At 40.2% G+C, this 21191-nt stretch overlaps 1 protein-coding gene across 2 annotated transcripts in view; it reads left to right on the forward strand.

Moving 5' to 3' along the window:
* The window catches only part of HDDC2 (HD domain containing 2), a 30493-nt gene that overhangs the window by 899 nt on the left and 8403 nt on the right, over window positions 1-21191 (forward strand). For both annotated transcript variants that reach the window (XM_032274869.1, XM_032274870.1), the window contains exons 2-4: window positions 796-917; window positions 2611-2713; window positions 9486-9554. In XM_032274869.1, coding sequence (XP_032130760.1) covers window positions 796-917; window positions 2611-2713; window positions 9486-9554 — 294 coding nt within the window. The remainder of the gene's footprint in view (window positions 1-795; window positions 918-2610; window positions 2714-9485; window positions 9555-21191) is intronic.

Consider the following 21191-nt stretch of genomic DNA (forward strand, 5'->3'; position numbering starts at 1 on the left):
TGTGTGTGTGTGTGTTGATAGGCTCTGTTTCACAGTTACATCCCAAAGTTGTGTGTGTGTGTGTGTGTTGATAGGCTCTGTTTCACAGTTACATCCCAAAACAAGATTTTTCTGCCCCCAACCCCCCAAACAGGATTTAATGTAACACACACTGGAGTTTCATCATGTGTGTCTTCCACGTCTCTCTCCCAAATTCAAAGCAAATTATCTGTTTCATGCCACTCTACTGTTTATAACATTCTTTAGAGATGTAGAATTCTGAGGAAGAAATGCAGTTTCACAAGATCAAGTTATTATGTGAATGAAAGGAAGAGTCATGGCAATTGGTAGCGTCAAGCAATGAGAGAGAGTCATGACAACACGCAATGAGAAGTGCCTTTATCCTTTGTGCATCAGAATTTGGAAGTCTATCACTTGTTCAAGTTTGAGCCTTTAACACAGTGTTTTCTGTTTGTATAGGATTGTTTGAAGGCAAAAAGCTGCAACTCTTGTAGTTAGGAAAAATGCAGTTTTGTTTTTATTTAAAGGACTTGCATATGTTCCATAATTATGCACTAGTAACAGTAATTTGATGAATGGACTTTATGACTTACCTCTCTCTGTCTTCTGCTTTTTTTATTCTGAGTTCTCTAGTTTGATTCCAGATGTCTATCATTTTAGTTTAGTAAAACATTTTGTAATAGGTTCTGAAGCAATGACCCGGCTTCTGTGTGTTATACCCTGGACATCTCTTGAAGAGCATAACCAATAGTTATTGGTTTCTTAAACCTTCTTTTTCTTTTGCATATTTCTCAGAGAGTCCCACGGACTGGCTGGGTATACAGAAATGTCCAGAGGCCAGAGAGCGTGTCAGATCACATGTACCGGATGGCAGTTATGGCTATGGTGATCAAAGATGACCGTCTTAACAAAGACCGGTAAGCTGAGCTGGATTTTGTTGCTCATGAGGGATTCTGGTCTATGGGTGTACACTCGTTTTTACCACTGAGGCCCGTGTTAAATCCTTGTAGGTTAGTTTATAGGTCAAGAAAAATGAATTTGAAGCAAACCATACAAATTTAGGATGTGGGAAGAGGAGCTCATTGTTGATTGCCTCAGTTGTAAACTGCAATCTGGGTTTTCTGTTGGCAAGTGATAGAGCCTGCTTTGGGTATCAGAGGAAACTTGAGAGTGATATTGGGGCCTTGAAGGTGAGTGTGTTATGTCTAAAATTCTTGCATTGTATTAGTACACTATGTGCTCTTTTCTAGTGCCTTTTATGGACAGTAGAATCCATTTGTGAGATTTCTTTCTAGAGTTGTATGTGCAAGATGTAGCTGAGAAAGAAGTATCCTCTCCCCCTTCATTCCAATCAGCAAGTGTTAAAATGCTTTTAGAGCACAAAAGTTTACTAGCATATTAGAGAGTAAGGTGAATTACACAGGCCCAAAATACCTTCTATATGAAGTGAAACATAAGGTATAGTGGAAACAGTAAGTACTGTAAGAGTAGGGGAGATCACCTGTTCTTGGTTGATCTTAATGGAAGACGTGCAATCTGAGTTGAGCTCTAAAGAGTTAATGTAGGCAGAGAGGTAGAAGGCACTGCAAGCAGAGAGAAAGGCAGATAAAGCAAAGCCCTGAGTATAGGAAAGTAAAGGAGTATTTTGCAAATGAGAGATAAATCAACTTGACTACAGCAAATGGTTCGCTGGGGAAAACTGAGGAGTCCTGTTACTCGGCATGTGTAGAACTGAGGAGGTTTTTGGCAAATAGTACAAGATGAAAGTGAAGTCCAATAGAAGTGCGGTTTGGAGTAGTCTGTGATTTGAACTGGACCAGAAAGAGACTAGAGGCAGGAAAATCTCAGGGGACACTGTTGGGCCTTGTACTGCCTTGGTAATGTGGGAGCCTAAAGGAGACTGCCCATATGGGGCATTTCTCTCATTACTTAACTTCCTGTTTAGATAATGACTATCACAACCAGTATTGATTAATCACTAATAATCATAACCACTTACCGAATGATTCACATGTGTCAGGAACATGAAAGCTGTCAAATATAATTTTTTTTTTTTGGGACAGTCTCGCTCTGTTGCTCAGGCTGGAGTACAGTGGTGTCATGTTGGCCCACTGCTACCTCCACCTCCCAGGTTCAAGTGATTTTCCTGCTTCAGCCTCCTGAGTAGCTGGGATTACAGGTGTGTGCCACCACACCTGGCTAACTTTTATATTTTTAGTAGAGGTGGGGTTTCGCCACATTAGCCAGGCTGGTCTCAAACTCCTGACTTCAGGTGATCCGCCCAACCTGGTCTCCCAAAGTGCAGGTATTACAGGCGTGCGCCACTGCACCCCGCCTAGTTATAAGCCTTTTAAAGTAAGATTTGAGAAACCAACCATTTAAGAAATTCATGCTAACAGTTTCCCCTACACTCACATGTATGTTATTGAATATGAACTAACAGTTTTTATCAGAACTGTTGTAGGCTGGCAGAATTTAGAAAATACTACATTAAAATACTCTATGAGGGGGGAAGGAATATATATAAAATGTAACTTTGAAAGAATATAGAGAACAAACTTGTAGTGAATATAATTCTGTTTAATTATTCAACATTTCTTGCCTGGTCAGATGTGTACGCCTAGCCCTCGTTCACGATGTGGCAGAATGCATCGTTGGGGACATAGCACCAGCAGATAACATCCCCAAGGAAGAAAAGCATAGGCGAGAAGAGGTCAGTGTTGACTGTTGACTGTGCAAAAAACCACCAGAAAAACCTATTGCTGAAGCAAAGCTAAGTTTATGAGAACTGTTGCAGTTAGGGAGAATACCACCTTGATAGTCTTACTAGTGTCTCAGGAAGGGGAAGGTCAGGGGAGGATACTTTTTAGAGTTTCAGGGCCTGGGTTAGAGAGTATACAGATAGATCTGACAAGTTAGGCAACTAGCTAGGATTTCACAGTTTAAGACATAATAGATTTAAATTGGTAAAGATAATGAAAGAAGGTCGTAATGAGTTTTAAAGAGTAAACTGTTAGTATTGACTCTGTTTTAGGGAGTTTACAGCCTATCTTCCAGAGGCAGGGATTTCCTGGAGTAATCAGCAGATTGGATTTTGCTTGTTGTTAGTCTGTTTTTTTGTATCTTTTAAAAAGTAATACCCGAGGCTGGGTACTTTTAATTTAATTTAATTTTTGTTAATTTTAACTTTTATTTTAGATTCAGGGATATATGTGTAAATTTGTTACGTGGGAATATTGTGTGATGCTGAGGTTTGGAGTACAAATCCTGTCACCCTGATAGTAAGCCAATAGGTGGTTTTTTTTAACCTCCCTCTTCCTCCAACCTCTAGTAGTCTACAATATCTATTGTTCCCTTAATTATGTGTATATGTGCTCAATGCGTCACTTCCACTTATAAGTAAGAATATCTAGTATTTGGTTTTCTGTTCCTTTGTTAATTTGCTTAAGATTATGGCCTCCAGCACCATCCATGGTGCTGCAAATGAAATGATTTCATTCTTTCTCATGGCCACATAGTATTCCATGGTTGTGTGTGTGTGTGTGTGTGTGTGTGTATGTGTGTGTGTGTGTGTGTGTGTGTGTGTGTATATATATATATATCACATTTTCTTTAACCAGTCTACCAGTGATGGGCACCTAGGTAAATTCCATGTCTTTGCTGTTGTTAATAGTACAGCAGTAAAGATATGAGTGCATGTGTCTTTTCAGTAAAATGATTTATTTTCTTTTGGGTATATACTCAGTAATGGGATTGATGGATTGAATGGTAGCTCTGAATTCTTTGAGAGAACTCTAGACTGCTTTCATAGTAGCTGGACTAATTTACATTTACACCAAAAGTGTATAATCATTCCCTTTTCTCCACAGCTTCACCACCTATGGAGACAAAAAAAAGCCTTTTTTTTGACTTTGTAATAATAGGCTGAGTAACTTATAAAGAAAAGAGGTTTAATTGGCTCATAGTTCTACAGGTTGTACAGGAAGAACATTGCTAGCATCTGCTCCTGTTGAGGGCCTCAGGAATCATGGAATCCTCAGAAATCACCTGCTAATCATGGTGGGAGGCAAAGGGGGAACAGGTGCATCACATGGCAAGAGCGAGAGCAAGAGAGAGAGGGTGGGGAGGTGTCACACTCTTTGAAACAACCATACTTCATTTGAACTAATTGATCAAAAACTCATTACCAAGGAGATGGCGTTAAACCATTCATGAGGGATTCATGCCCATGATCCAATACCTCCTGCTAGGCCCTACCTCTAACACTGTAGATCACATTTCAGCATGATATTTGGAGGGGACAAACATCCAAACCCTGTGACTTGTGTCAGCCTTGTTAACACAATAATCGGGGTGTATGTCTGCTCCCAGCTTTGTTTAACACAGGGTCAGAAGACTATGTTGGTTTTAGTTCTCATTAGTATGTAGATGTAGATAGTATAGCTTTCATTAGCGTAATGGAAATAGCTGGAACTTAAATGAATTTGTAGGACTTCTCCATGCTAGATAAGCTTTTTGGCGAGATGTTCTATAAATCATATATCTAATCATTATTATAATTATTATTTAGTACATTTTAAGTTACTCCTTTAACTTAGGGGCTGAAGGTAAAGAAAAATGAAATACTTGTATTAGAAAGAAAGAAATAACATCAATAATATATTAAATTAAAGTCAATTTGGACTCTAAACCCAGAGCCCACGGCAAACGAGGAAGACATGTTTGAAGCAGAAGTTGGAAAACGAAGTAAGCCTTTTTTTTTTTTTTTTTTTTTTTTTTTAATGCTGACTTGGTTGGCTTTCAATTCAAGAGTTATTGCTAGCTATTTTTATTGGAGGCCTGAGAGATTGGTCCTAAATTGCTAAGAAGTATGAGTCTTTATTGAGATGTTTTAACAGGGCAAGTGGGCTTAAATGTCTATTCTCAGAGCTAGGGAGACTGAAGCTCAGTAGCCAGCAGGATTTTTGCCCTCTAAAGGTAAGAAGAACCACAAGGAATGAGAGTCCCAGTTTAAGAGTTTCCAACCCACCCAAACCTAGGGAATAGTATAAGGAATGTGTTCTTCCTGCCTAAGTATAGGTCCAAGATACAGGCTGACCAAGACAGGAAAAGGGGAGGAGTCTATGGAAATATTTGTCTTCATGAATCTGTACTGCCATAAATAAAGAACTGTTCCGTTGACTGGCAGAATTAATATAAAAAGAAACCAATTAGCTCGAGATTCTGAGTTGCAGGAAGGAATTGGCATCTGAACCAGAGGATGATGAGTAATGAGGTGTAACATAGAGGGAAAGGAAGGGAAACAATTCCTCAATTATACAGCTCATTGCAGGATAGTTTTATTCAAGGGTAAATTAAATCTGGACATTGTGGATGAGAAATGATATTCTAAAGTACCAGTGGGTCATCAAAGACCTTAAAGTGAGGAGAAGGCAAGGAGAAATGGGACCCAAAGGAAAAAGACTTCCCTTTGGAAGCACACAGTGAATTTGAGATTCACTCCACAGAGAAGCAAGTCAAAGCCTTCTGGAGAAGAACCAGTCACTGTGAACCATCTCCAACAACTGGAGGAAGACCTATGACTGTCCCTACAAGAGCTGAGTCCTGACTGGTAACACCCCATGGACAGGCACAGAGGGGACCTGAGCAATCAGAGAGGGTGTTGCTGCCTTCCAGTGTGCTGTATCCTGGCTTTGATGAAAAACCTTTCCAGCTTCATTAACCTTCCTGACTGCTGCCCACTCCTGCTGATTCACAGGGGAATAAATGTCATAAGCAGAAGGCAATGAGGAAACGTCTTAAAGAACCACAAGTTCTTGGACAGCACTGATGTTCTGTTGCCTCTTCCTGCTGCTGGTCAGGATTTGGGAATGGAGAAGAAAATCTGGGAGGTGAACAATTCTTTATGCAGATGGTGTTTATGAACAAGGTTTGGATGTCTGAACCATGCATTAAGATAATTAAATGAGGGTTTCTCGGCTCTGGGTGGAATTTGCCTAATGAGAACCAGGAAACCTCATTTGCCCTTGCTGGCTGGATCAGTGAGCCTGTAAACTGAAGTAGGAGGGAGAAAAAATATCGTGGTCCCTCAGTATCTATGGGGTATTGGTTCCAGGACCCCCATAGATAACCAGATCTGCAGATGCTCAAGATAAAATGGTGTCATATTTGTATATCACCTGCACATATCCTCTCATATACTTTGTCATCTCTGTGTTACTTATGATACCTAATATAATGCAAATGCTATGTAAATAGTTGATAACTCTGTATTGTTTTTTATTTGTATCTTTAAATTTTTAAATTTATGGTTGGTTGAATCCATTAATGCAGAATCCACAGATAAGGAGGACCAACTGTGCTTGATAAACCTAGAGGGCTGATTGTTTTGGAGAAAAGTAGGTATTAAGATGAAAGAGAGAGTGAGGGCATAGAAGAAACAAGTTTAGAAAAGGAGCCAAAAGCAATACTTGTATCCTGGCTCCCTTCCTAAACATATTAACATACACTTAATATTATAATGCAAGTTGACAAATGAGGTCTGATAAGGATTACCACAATCTAGTGAGATGGAACTTGAAACTGGAATACAGCAGCACCAGGTCATATTCCTCTGCGAAGGGAAAACCTTATTGAAACAGAAGGCAGAGTCGTGGTATGCTTGTGTGTCCGGGAGGATTAAAGTTGCTAAAGTACTAGGAGATTACAAAGAGAATGGAACCTTAACCAGAGTGAGCATGGCAAGAAGGAGAAAATTAAAAGCATAACAAACATTTATAGAGTGCTTATTATGTGCCAGATTTGTAAAGTACTTATTATTGGCACATAGTAAGCACTTTATTTATATTAACTGTTTATTCCTTAATAATCCTCTTAGGTAGGTACCATCATTTAACCCCACTGTGTAGATGAGAAACCTGAAGGACAAAGAGGTCAAATGACTTGCTCAGGGTTCCACAGCTAGTATTAAACCCAGCGAGCTGGGTTTGAAACCCAATCTGGATCTAATCTTCAGTTGACTACTACACTGTTCAGCTTCATCAGTGTCTGAATGATGAATAATACCTTCCAGATACTTGTCACAAAACTGACACAAAATATTTGCTAAAAGCTTCATTCAGCTCAGCACTTTAGGCAGATTTTTGACATATTTTGCTAACAGAGGAAGAGGCTAGGGAAGCTGTCACTCTAAATCTATGTCTGAACAACAAGGTGAAATTCAGTATAGAAGTGGAAGTGTCAGGGCTCATCGCTTGCCAGGAAGGGAAAGGCTGGCATACTCAGCTGTGTACCCTGGACCTCAGCCATGTTGATTTCACAGGGTTCAATAAAAAGGTAGGCATAATTCTGGCATATGCTGCCAAACAAAGAATATTAACTCTCTACAAGATTTCAGAAATGCAATCCTGATTGTGTGATAACAAATATCAATCAGCTTAGATTCAGAAAATAATTGTTCAGTTTCAGGAAGAGAGCAACAACATATTTGCTGTTTTGTTTTTTAAAGAACATGGTGATTTTGAACTACAAGAAGCGTATTAATAACTTAGTAATTGGATGTGATCACCAAAAAGCCAATTCAGTCTTACACTGCACTTAGAGGAATATAGTATCTAGCATTAGGAAGGTGATGATTCCATTTTCTTCTACCTTGGTCAGATCATACACTATATTCAGTTCTAGGTGCATCATTTTAAAGAGAATAAAATAGTCTCTTGACAGAGCAGGACTTTTATATTTCTAAAGTTTAAATTTTCATATACCTGTATGTACGTATGATTCAGTTCATTCTTTTCAACTGGAAGTAATTGGGAAACTTGTGTTTCTGGACTAGTATAGAGAAAAGCAATCTATAAAGACACAGTTAATTTGTGAAAATATAAAATATTTTTTCAAATATTCTTGCTGAAATACATGAGAAAGAAACAAGGGCGAATGCATGTACAATGTACACTAAACTTCTTCCCACTAAGGGTAGGGCAGTGCTACTGCTCTTTAACTGAACAAGCTATTCAAGATGGGGATGTTTTTTTATAGGACTGGATTGTTGACATTGGCAAATGTGGTTTATTCTGGAAGTGGTGGTATTCTGTAACGTTGTCTTCCTCCCAGTAATAAATAAACATACACACAAATGTCCATTTTTGTTTTCATTGCTTTCCTGCAACTCACTATTTTATTTTATGTAAGACCTTTATATTGCCCAAAATGGTTTTTATAGCCATATTCTGTTCAAGGAGCCTAACCTCTGTGGTTAGAAGAACTGAGGCTGATTAAAAGGTACAGAAGTTGGTGAAGGAATGGGAAGCCTTTTAATAGTACTGGAGTGATTCAGAAATAAAGGAAGGATACTGGAGTAACTCATAAATAAAGGAGGAGACTGGTGAATAAGGGTAGCTCCTGGGATCTTTGGGACTAGAAAGTACAGAAAGACTAGAAGTACAGGACGCCCTCTACTGTCTTACTTCATCTCTGCTTTTCTTTAGGTTTTGGCTAACTCTCAGGCTTCTCCTTGTGGTGGGAGATGTGGCTTCTCTCCTAGCCTCTGCTTGACAAATGCAGATGGCCCCTGAGTGGCCTGGTTTGCGTTATAAGGCTATCCCTTGGCCCAGTCACTGTGGCCACAGACCATCTGGCCCAGCAGGCCACTGTCCACTTGTCTGACATTGTGTTTGTGAATGAGAGAGGAAAGCAGGGGCCATGGGTTAGGTGTGGTAGAAAAACTACAGGGAAATTTTTCAGCTTAATATAAAAAAGTAATTTCGGTCAGTACTGCCTCCAGCCATGTGGGCAATCTCTTGAGGTAGTAGGCTCCCTACCATTCCACACAGTTGTGGAAAGAGGATAGAAGTGTTCAGTGATGCTATTGAAGGCTTCAGATGCTACATGGATGGTTTAGTTAATTGCTATTTAATATTCCTTTTCAGCCTGTGAGTCTGTGAGCCTACAAAATTCTATCATGTAACTTCCTTTATGTTAATGACAATAATTGCCCATTTGTATTGTACATCTTGCAATAAAAACATTAACAATAGAAAATGAATATACAGAACATCTCTGAGCTTTGTAATTCAATATTCCTTTCCCATTTTCCCCACTTAGGTTTGTTTTGAACTCTCATATGCTTATGATTAAAATGTCTGTGGGTATGTTGTGATTCATCCACAGATGTAAAATCCTTGAACACCTCTGATATTTCTGTTAATTGTCTTGTGACCTCCTCTTTGCCCTTCTCTGTATCTATTGTGTTGTAGACCACAAAACAGGTGCTAGACAAAGCCCATATGAATGATTATACTTACTTATTTAAGGTGTACAACTGCCTGCCTTTCTTATAAGCTATAAATGTTGTCCAGTATAGGCCGATTTACTCTGCTGCCCCTGTGGGTGTTGTTTGTAAGAATCTGAATATATTTGTCTTTTGCAGAGTAGTTGTTAACTTTGATAAATGTCCATATAGTTAAAGTAATGGTTTGATATTTCAGGAAGCTATGAAGCACATAACCCAGCTTTTACCAGAGGACCTCAAAAAGGAGCTCTATGAACTTTGGGAAGTAAGTATATATGAGGCGTTCATTTGTTTTTAATTTATAACCGAATTTATACGGCTCCCTGATGTTGTAGTTGACTTAGATGATCTTAACAAGCAGTCTCTAATTTATTACTGTCTGGTTTGTGTCTATTTCTCACCTCCCAGCTGCTGCAGAAATTTCTCCTGAGTGATAGAAATTTTGTATCTTTCCAAGTTCCCCATTTCCCTTGCCACCCCAATGCCTGGCGCTTGACTCACAGCACTGTATTTCTTGCTGCTTTGCCCACACCTACCCATTTTTGGTCCTTGAAAAGAACGTGGACTTGTGGTAGTTCAGAGCTGGGATGGCTCTCCACTTTGTGGTTCTGCAACCTCTGCACGTTTCCCTAGCTGAGTCTCTTGCTCATCTGTAAGACCCCGGAGGGTTGCTAGGGTTGGATGAGGTCAAGGTGAAGTGCCACAGAGATACCTGTCATGGAACAGGGCTCTACCAGTGCTCACCTCCTTCCCAGAACTGCTGACAGTGAAGGAAGGTTGGGCTGGAAAGAAAGGGCAGGTTCAGCGGTTTTTTTCCCCATTGCTTCCTTCTCTTACTGCTATCTTTCATTTGTGAAAGAAAAAAAAAATCTCCCTTTCCAATTACGGTTTCTCTCTTCCAGCCAGTCCACACTGGCCCTTCCTTGCTTGAGCCCTAAGCCTCCCTTTACTCTTGGATAGCCTTGCCTCCCACTCTTCACTTTTCACATTTTCTTCAAAGTCCATATTCATCCTCCTGTCTTACAGCTTGATCTTCCACCTTCCCTTTCTACACACTCAGGCCCCTTCCTGCTTTGCCTCTCCGCCGAATCCCAAAGCTGGCAGAGTTTCCTGTCTTACTGCTCCTGTGCTGGGTCAGGCCCTCCCTTGTCTTAGGAGTGAGAGGGGAAGTGCCCAGGGTTGAAACCCTGCACAACTCCTTCTCCTAGAAATGCCATGTCACACAGCGTCAGATTCTGTATGGCACTGCCATTCTCTGTGGCTTGGTTTGATTGTGGGATGAAATAGCCATTTTAAGGCATTCAGGTGTAGTCCAGAGCCTTATAGCCAGAGAGACCTGAGTTTGAATTCCAACTCCTATTTACACACCCGTGTGTGTTATTCGACTCTATTTAACCTCATTTTCTACTCTAGAAAAGGAGAGTTATACAGGTTCCCACACCTTTATTCCCAGTTATAAAATTCAAAAAGCTCAGAGAACCAGTTTTTAGAAAACTTGACCTGACCTGAACTCATTAGGCAGCAAATCTTACCTGAACCAACATGAGGCTATTTAGAGTCCTTTTCCATCCTTCTTGATGTGAAAATTAATATGCTTTGATTTAGAAACCTTCATCTGGCAACTGAGTGCTCTCCAAGACCTCACTAGAGGCGGGACTTAGTATATACCATGTGTGCCATTATTTTTCTAAAATAAGAAAATGTTGAAACCTGAAAGCTCTGGCCCCAGGGTTTAAGATGAGAGATTGTGGGCCTTCAATGTCTATCTCGTTGAATAATCATGAAAATTAAATCTGGCAAAATATGTGTGGTATCTAGCTTGAAGCCTGAGTCAGATGGTACATGTTAATAGGTATAGCAGGGTTGCTTTAGAAAAGTGTGCCTCGTCTCGAAGTATATACTTTCAAATGCACTTTCAGAACACTCCTTTTATATGTTGGGAAAATAATGGAGTGGAGTTAGGTTGCATCTCGTCCATAAAAGAAAAATAATTGCACCTGAGTTTATGAAACTAACCTCATGCATTGTCTCCTAAAGGGGAATCACTCTTGTATTGATAATTTGAAAAACTTTTACAATAATTTGTACCTTTGTGCCTAATTATTGTAAATATGGTAGTAGTTATCTATTAAATTATTTTCTTAGCCAGAAGAACCTAGTGAAAAACTTTACTGAAAAATTTACTGTAGTATCTTCCAGAGATAAAAGCTACAAAAGCTGATTAGAATGGCTTTGGATTTGAATAAGTATAAAACACAGAGAATTAAAACACTTGATAACCCCTAAACAGGTAACAATTTCATTATCTTATAAATGTCATTGGTTGAATTAATGAAGTCTAATAAAGCTTTTTCTTCAGAAGCACTGAAGGAGGGTTCTTCCTTGTCTCTTTTTAGCTTTTGGTCATCGCAGTCCTTGGCTCACAGACACATCACTCCAGTCTCTTCCCTGTAGTCATATGTTGTTGACCCTATGTCAGAACCCAAGTCCAGATTTCCCTTTATTGAATAAGGATCTACTCTGTAATCCAGTATGACCATGTCTTAACTTGACCACTTCTGTCAAGACCCTATTTCCAAATAAGGTCACATTCACAAGCCAGATTTACAGATTATAGGGTGACATGAATTTTTCAACATAGTATTCAACACAGTACAAGTTTCTGTAATAATTTATGAATTTTGTACTTCATGTCTAATGTTAGTACATAACCTTCCGACTTCCAGGGTTCAAATAGTGGCTCCCCTGTTTACTAGCTGTGAGATCTTAAGCAATTTACTTAATCTCTCTGTGCCTCAATTTCCTCATCTGTCAAATGACAATAATTGTGGGGTTGTAGGAATTAGTGTAATTAAAATACATAAAGCAATTAGGATACTGCCTGTCACATAGTAAGCTCTATTTTTCTCTGTCTCCAGTCCATGTATCCTTGTTTTTGGTTTAAGAAAGTAGGGTCATTCTGTACCCATTGAATTTAAAATAGCATTAGTTACATAGGAAAATGACAGTTGATTGATTTTGGAAATGATGCTAATTACAACTATTTATTGCTTTAGAATATTTCTCAGCCCAGAGGATGACAACTATTTAAAACCATTAAACATCCTTGATTATAGTTTATCTTTTGTCATAGCAGGTGAAATCACATTTCACCAAGCCAAGAAAAAGAGAAAAAACAATTTTTTTTCTGAAAGTATCACAGAAAGATATTTACTCTACACCTGCATTTTGCCTTAAAGAAATGTTCTTTTGAGCCTCAAGGCCTGAGGAGAGCCTCTCCCGCATGTGAAATGCCTAGCACACCCCATCATCCTTGGATTGTTTCTAACCCCAAGTTTTCTCTCCACGTTGTCAGAAGTTCAGTCTATCGGAGATACAGTTAGATTAACAAGTACCCTTTCAAAAATGTCTCCCCCTATTCATTCTTCAAAGTACAGGTGGGGGTTGATGTAGAGCAGCATGAGGACCCCAGGACCCTGGAGGGAGAGTCACTAGGAGGTCAGAGAGGGTAAGATGCAAAAGATAAACTTCCAAGAGATCAGCACTTCACTCTGGGCCAAACTTTCCCTCAGGAAGGAGAAGGAAACGTTTAATCTTCCTCTTTTCCTCTCCTCTGCCTATTTAGTCCTCTGTCTTCAGGACCTAGAACTTGAATCTCCATCCTGCTTGGATGTCCCTCTGTTGCTCTTCAAACCCCAATCTGAGTCATTTGGTCATGTGTGTTCTCCAGTCCTGCCGGAAGGCTGTAGAACACTCATACGGGGACCCTCCCTGCCATAGGGACTGGGGTCACAGCTGCCCTGGCCTCCAGGCTCTGCAGAGCCTCAGGGCTGCCAACACCCCATCTGTGGGCCTCCAGTGACTTCCCTACCCTGTCCCCCTCCTTTATGTCTGCCCCACATCAGTTGTTCAGTTTTCTCTTCAAGCATCTATCTTGCCACTTCTCCCCTGATTTTATAGCAAATAATCTTGCCTCTTCCATCTCTGAGAACATAGACACTGTCAGGAAGTTTTCTAGCTTTTTGGAGCTTTGCAAATATGTTCACACAACCCTATTTTGGAATAAATTTCCCTGGATGCCACATTTCCCTACTTGCCTCCACAACTAAATAGGTAAGAAGTTAACTGCACTCCTTGATTCTGCTTCCTCACAGCCACCATGGTGTGACTGATAGGTCCACCAGGCACTGCTCTTTCTAAGGTCACAGGCGGCCTTCATGTGGCTGGATCCGGCAACCCCGCTCTGCCCATGTGCTGCCTGACACTGGCAGGATGGGGTGTTGTCACTCACTGCCGAAAATCTCATCCCTCAGGTCCTGACTTCGCCCTCTCCTGGTTTTCTTTGTGCCTTTCTGGCTGTTTCTTTTGAGTTTCTTCAAACGTTCCTCTCCTTCAACCTTCACCTTCAGAACCTGTGTCTTCCTCTCAGGGCCAAGTCCTTGGGCTTCTTTTCTCTCCACACCCCTCCTGTGCTTCAGTGATCATGTGCTGATTGCCCCATACGTTCTCCTGAAAAACCTTCCTCCCAAGCCCCAGACACACAAACCCCAGCAGCCTTCTGAACAGCTCTACTTGATTGTCCACAGGAACAGCTTCACGGCTGTGCCTGTTCTCTTCTGCCATTTTTAGTATTTTAAAGCCTTTTATTGAGAAATAAAATACTCAAAACCATGCAAAAACCCAAGAGTAGCATAATGAGTTATTAGAAAGATTACTTTCTTCTAACCACAACTCAGGTAAAGATTTAGAACTTTTTCATTCACCCCAGAAGCTCTTCCCTGTGCCCCGATCCAAACACCCTCTCCCTGACAAAAGTAACCACTACCCTGGTTTTCACAGATATCACTAGAATGTCTTTAAGGCTTAGTCACTTAAGTATTAATTTCTAGATATCTTAATTTAATCATGCTCACTTTTTTTTTAAAGCTTAATGTCTTTTAAATCCCCTTTAATCTACAGTTTCCCCCTCCATCTCTTTCTTTTTCTTATAATTTGCCTGTTGAATCCAGACCATTTGGCCTACAGAGTTTCCCAGTTTCCCAACTGCACACTCATGGTGCAGGTCCACGTACCTCTGTCCTCTTTACTTTATGCAGATTGGCAGATAGATCCATAGGCTGGACAGACTTAGGTTGGATTCTTTGTTGGATTCTTTTGTCATGCGTCACATAATGACTGTTTTTTCTTCATGCTTACATCCCTTAATCCTTTGGGGGCTACAGAATGGTAATATCTTAATATTTTATTTTTGTTTTCATTTATTAGCTGAAATAATTTTGTGCTTCACTCTCATCTACTTCGATTACAGTTTATATAGGAAAAGGGGGGTAAAAGCTTCTTCAATAGCAGAAATGGCAGGGCATTCCAGCTTCATCTGGAGCATGTTCCACCCTGACCTCCTGTTTTGTTTTTTTGTTTATTTTAAAATATAAAATGGTATTTCAAGGCCACATAATGAGCATCATGGATGGTCACTGCACTCATAATACCTTGTGAGTTCATACTGATGTTTTCAATTCAAATTTAGCACTATAGAGTTTTTACTTAACCACTTCTCTATTATGTTGCATATCCTTTTTCCCACAACAGGAATCCTGGCTATGTATGTAGTACAGAGAGGATGCTAGCATTAGAGTGTTCTGTAAATAATCGTTTGCTTTATCCTTCTTTACACATGAACCAGTCTCAGATTGACAGTTGTATATACCACCATCATTAATTCTGATTACTGAAAACAATTTTAAAAATGGTTTTGCCTATACTACCCTGAGTCATCCTATTTTTTTAAATAACTGGACTATATCTACATTGTTAAAACATTTCACCGCTACACACTATAACCTCCCTCTTTAAAGTGCATTTAGTTTTACTTCTACAAGTAACCATATAGGTGTGTTCATCGCCAGTCCTTACGTCAATTTTTCAACAGTTTTGGTTTTCTACGGCTTGTTGCCTAGTAGATTCTTCATGAAAGGCTCACAGGAACAACATTCCTTCTTCTTACATGTTATTAATAGTTTCTCTGTGTTCTTTATACTTGAAAGTCAGTTTCACTGCATATAAAATCCTTGCTCCCAGTTTCTTTTATTGAATATCTTAAGTCAGATTATTTATATCAAAAGAAAATAGAAGTAACAGATTTAAGATTTAGGGTGCCAGGATCCTTATGCTGCTGTACATCAAGCCCCAACTCTACTTGGAGGGACAGATGGGAAGAGACATTTTTAAAAGGGTACTTAAGCCAACTGTATCTCCAATTGACTGAACTTCTGACAATATGGAGAAGCTGTCAAAGTCTGATCATAATTTTTATTTTTCTTAGATGCCAGATACTGTTTTTACATAGGTGTCCAGAGGATTTTTTTTTTTTAAGTCTGGTAATTTTATTAGAATGTGTCTTCATGTTGCTCATTCTGGGTTAATATCCTTAGGTATTTAGCATACATTTTCAATATATATGTTGAAATTTTTTTTTTAAATTTTAATTTTAAGGTTTTCTTGAGGTATAGTTTTCCTTTTGCTTTGCTTTTCTTTTTCCTGGGACTCCTCTGTATCTGTATGTTGGTTCTTCTTTGCCTGTCTTCACTATTTGTCACCTTATCTCAAATCCTTTATATCGTCATTTCTGTTCAACTTTTAAACTTATCCTTCTTCTCCATTTCTGTTTCTCTTAAGGCATTATTTATCATCTCTAATTACCCTTGTGTTCTTTACTGCTTAGCCTTAATTTCTAAAACAACCTTTTATCTTATCTTTCATTGTTTTTATATTGTTATTCTATGTCTTGTATCATTTTCTTCTACTTTTATTATTATTATTATTATACTTCAAGTTCTGAGATGCACGTGCAGAAGGTGCAGGTTTGCTACCTAGGTATACATGTGCCATGATGATTTGCTGTACCCATCATCTGCATTAAATATTTCTCCTAATGCTATCCATCCCCTTGCCCCCTACCCACCAACACGCCCCAATGTGTGATGTTACCCTCTCTGCGCCCATATGTTCTCATTGTTCTACTCCCATGTATGAGTGAGAATATTCGGTGTTTGGTTTTCTGTTCCTGTGTTAGTTTGCTGAGAATGATGGTTTCCGTTTTCATCCATGTTCCTGCAAAGGACATGCATTTGTCCATTTTTTATGGCTTCATAGCATTCCATGGTGTATATGTGCCACATTTTCTTTATCTAGTCTATCATTGATGGGCATATGGGTTGGTTCCAAGTCTTTGCTATTGTGAACAATGCTGCAATAAACATGTGTGCATGTGTCTTTATAATAGATGCTAGCTGGTTATTTTGCCTGTTAGTTGATACAATTTCTTCATAGTGTTGATGGTCTTTACAATTTGGTATGTTTTTGCAGTGGCCGGTGCTGGTTTTTCCTTTCCATATTTAGTGCTTCCTTCAGGAGCTCTTGTAAGGCAGACGTAGTGGTGACAAAATCTCTTAGCATTTGCTTGTCTGTAAAGGATTTTATTTCTTCTTTGCTTATGAAGCTTAGTTTGGCTGGATATGAAATTCTGGGTTGAAAATTACTTTCTTTAAGAATGTTGAATATTGGCCCCTACTCTCTTCTGACTTGTAGGGTTTCTGTAGAGATCCTCTCTTAGTCTGTTGGGCTTCTCTTTGTGGGTAACCCAACCTTTCTCTCTGGCTGCCCTTAACATTTTTTCCTTCATTTCAACCTTGATGACATCTGATGATTATGTGTCTTGGAGTTGCTTTTCTCAAGGAGTATCTTTGTGGTGTTCTTTGCATTTCCTGAATTTGAATGTTGGTCTGTCTTGCTAGGTTGGGGAAGTTCTCCTTTCCAACTTGGTTCCATTCTCCCTGTCACTTTCAGGTATACCAATCACATGTAATTTGGTCTTGTCACATAGTCCCATATTTCTGGAGGCTTTGTTCTTCCTTTTTATTCTTTTTTCTCTAATCTTGTCTTCACACTTTATTTCATTAAGTTGCTCTTCAATCTCTGATATCCTTTCTTCTGCTTGATCTATTCGACTGTTGATACTTGTGTATGCTTCATGAAGTTCTCGAGCTGTGTTTTTTAGCTCCATCAGGTCATTTATGTTCTTTTCTATACTAATTATTCTAGTTAGCCATTCCTCTAACATTTTTTCAAGGTTCTTAGCTTCCTTGCATTGGGTTAGAACATGCTTATTTAGCTCAGAGGAGTTTGTTATTACCCACCTTCTGAAGCCTACTTCTGTTAATTCATCAAACTCATTCTCTGTCTAGTTTTGTTCACTTGCTGGTGAGGAGTTGTGATCCTTTGGAAGAGAAAAGGCATTCTGGTTTTTGGAATTTTCAGCCTTTTTGCATTGGTTTTTCCTCATCTTCATGGATTTATCTACCTTTGGTCTTTGATGTTGGTGACCTTTGGATGGTGTTTCTGTGTAGATATCCTTTTTGTTGATGTTGATGCTATTCCTTTCTGTTTGTTAGTTTTCCTTCTAACCATCAGGCCCCTCTGATGCAGGTCTGTTGGAGTTTGCTGGTAGTCCACTCCAGAGCCTGTATGCCTGGGTATCACCAGTGGAGGCTGCAGAACAGCAAAGATTGCTGCCTGTTCCTTCCTCTGGAAACTTTGTCCCAGAGGAGCACCCACCAGATGCAAGCAGAGCTCTCTTGTATGAGGTGTCTGCTGATCCCTGCTGAGAGGTGTCTCCCAGTCAGGAGGCATGGGGATGGGGAGCCACTTGAAGAGGCACTCAGTCCCTTAGCAGAGCTCAAGTGCTATGCTGGGAGATCTGCTGCTATCTTCAGAACCGGCAGGCAGGAACATTTGAGTCTGCTGAAGCTGTGCCCACTGCCATCCCTTCCCCCAGGTGGTCTGTCCCAGGGAGATGGGAGGTTTTTTTTTCTTAATTTTGAGACAGAATCTTGCTCTGCGCTGGAGTGTAGTGGCGTGATCTCGGCTCACTGCAAATTGCACCTCCTGGGTTCAAGCAATTCTCCTGCCTCAGCCTCCCCAGTAGCTGGGACTACAGGCATATGCTGCCATACCCAACTAATTTTTAAAAATATTTTTAGTAGAGATGGGGTTTCACCATGTTGGTCAGGATGGTCTCGATCTCTTGACCTTGTGATCCTCCCACCTCGGGCTCCCAAAGTGCTGGGATTACAGATGTGAGCCACCGTGCCTGGCCAAAGGGAGTTGGTAGTTTTATCTATAAGACCTTGACTGGGCCTGCTGCCTTTCTTTCAGAGATGCTCTGCCCAGAGAGGAGGAATCTAGAAAGACAGTCTGGCTACAGTGGCTTTGGATCACTGCAGTGGCCTCTGCCCAGTTCAGACTTCCAGGTGTCTTTGTTTACACAGTGAGGGGAAAACTGCGTACTCAAGCCTCAATAATGGTGGATGCCCCTTCCCCCCACCAAGCTTGAGTGTCCCAGGTCGATTTCTGACTGCAGTGCTGGCAGCGAGAATTTCAAGCCAGTGTAGCTTGCTGGGTTCTGTGGTGGTGGGATCTACTGATCAAGACCACTTAGCCTCCTGGTTTCAGCCCCCTTTCCAGGGAAGTGTAAGGTTGTGTCTCGCTGGAGCCGCAGGCGCTACTGGGGTACAAAAAAAAACTTCTGCAGCTTGCTCAGTGTCTGCCCAAATACTACCCAGTTTTGTGCTTGAAACCCAGGGCCCTGGTGGTGTAGGCACCCAAGGGAATCTCCTGGCCCGAGGGTTGTGAAGACCCTGGGAAAAGCATAATACTTGGGCCAGAATACCGTTCCTCATGGCACAGTCCCTCATGGCTTCCCTTGGCTAGTGGATAGAGTTCCCTGACCACTTGCACTTCCCAAATGAGGCAATGCTCCACCCTGCTTCAGCTCGCCCTCCATGGGCTGCACCGACTGTCTAACCAGTCCCAATGAGATGAGCCATGTACCTCAGTTGAAAATGCAGGAATCATCCGCCTTCTGCGCTGATCTGGCTGGGAGCTGCAGACCGGAGCTGTTCTTATTCATTTTGCCCAGGACTCTCATCTTGTATCATTTTTCTTAATGTCTTTTATCTCTTTTTGAAATATAAATTCAAGATCTCTTTTTAAATTGTAATCTGTCTTTGATATGTCTTTTCAGCACAAATTGTCTGTGAGATGTTATTTTGCTACTTATTCTTTTTATCTTATGAGATATCTGTATGGGATCTGGCCTTTGTGCTTTTCTATTGCTTATTTTGATGGTCAATTCATTTTACTGTATTTTGAATGGAAATTTGGTTCACATTGCCCTTTTTCTTTGCTTTTTGCTTTTCGTTTATTTTTAAATTGACAAAATTGTTTATGGTTCACAACATGATATTTTGAAATATGCAATCATTGTGGAATGGCTAAACAAGCTAATTAACATATGTATTACCTCACAATCTATTTTTTGTGGTAAGAACAAATTGCTTTTTTTTTTTTTAATTGTATTTGGGCTCTGGGGTACATGTGCACAGCCTGCATCCTGCAGTATTGTTGTATAGGTACATACACGCCGTGGTGGTTTGCTGTCTCCATTCCCCACCCCCCACTGTCACCTACATCAGGCATTTCTCCTGGTGTTATCCCTCGCCATCCTCCCCTCCCACCCACTGTTTTCCCCCCCACCACACCCCCTGCCTAGCTCTGTGAGTGTTGTTCTCTTCCATGTGCCCAAGTGTTCTCATTGTTCATCACCTGTCTATGAGTGAAAACATGCGTTGTTTGGTTTTCTGTTCTTGTGTCGGTTTGCTGAGAATGATGGTTTCTAGGTTCATCCATGTCTCTACAAAGCACATGAGCTCATTTTTGATGGCTGCATAATATTCCATGTTGTTTATGTGTCACATTTATTTTGTCCAGTCTGTCATCGATGGGCATTTGGGTTGGTTCCAGGTCTTTGCTATCGTAAATAATGCTGCAATGAACATATGTGTGCATGTGTCTTTATGATAGAATGATTTATAATCCTTTGGATATATACCCAGTAATGAGATTGCTGGGTCAAATGGAATTTCTATTTCTGGATCCTTGAGGAATCGCCACACTGTCTTCCACAATGGTTGAACTGATTTACACTCCCACCAACAGTGTAAAAGTGTTCCTTTTTCTTCACATCCTCTGCAGCATCTGTTGTCTCCAGAATTTTTAATGATTGCCATTCTAACTGGCATGAGATGGTATCTCAATGTGGTTTTGATTTGCATTTTTCTAATGGCCAATGATGATGAGCATTTTTTCATGTTTGTTGGCTGCGTATTTGTCTTCTTTTGAAAAGTGTCTGTTCATATCCTTTGCCCACTTTTGAATGGGTTTGTTTGTTTTTTTCTTGTAAATCTGCTTTAGTTCTTTGTAGATTCTGGATATTAGCCCTTTGTCTGATGTGTAGATTGTGAAAATTTTTTCCTATTCTGTTGGTTGCTGGTTTACTCTAATGATTGTTTCTTTTGCTGTGCAGAAGCTCTTAAGTTTAATTAGGTCCCATTTGTCTGTTTTGGCTTTTGTTGCCATTGCTTTTGGTGATTTAGTCATGAAGTCCTTGCTTGTGCCTATGTCCTGAATGGCTTCGCCTAGGTTTTCTTCTAGGGTTTTTGTGGTGTTAGTTCTTATGTTTAAATCTTTAATCTATCTGGAGTTAATTTTTGTATAAGGTGTAAGGAAGGGGTCCAGTTTCGGCCTCCTGCCTATGGCTAGCCAGTTGTCCCAACACCATTTATTTACACAGGGAATCCTTTCTCCACTGCTTGTTTTTATCCAGTTTGTCAAAGATCAGATGGTTGTAGATGTGTGGTGTTGCTTCCGAGTCCTCTGTTCTATTCCATTGGTCTATATCTCTGTTTTGGTACCAGTACCATGCTGTTTTGATTACTGTAGCCTTGTAGTATAGTTGGAAGTCAGGTAGCATGATGCCTCCAGCTTTGTTCTTTTTGCTTAGGAT

Source organism: Sapajus apella, unplaced genomic scaffold, assembly GCF_009761245.1.
Source record: "Sapajus apella isolate SASKATOON/1434 unplaced genomic scaffold, GSC_monkey_1.0 scaffold6, whole genome shotgun sequence".
Lineage (NCBI taxonomy): Eukaryota > Metazoa > Chordata > Mammalia > Primates > Cebidae > Sapajus > Sapajus apella.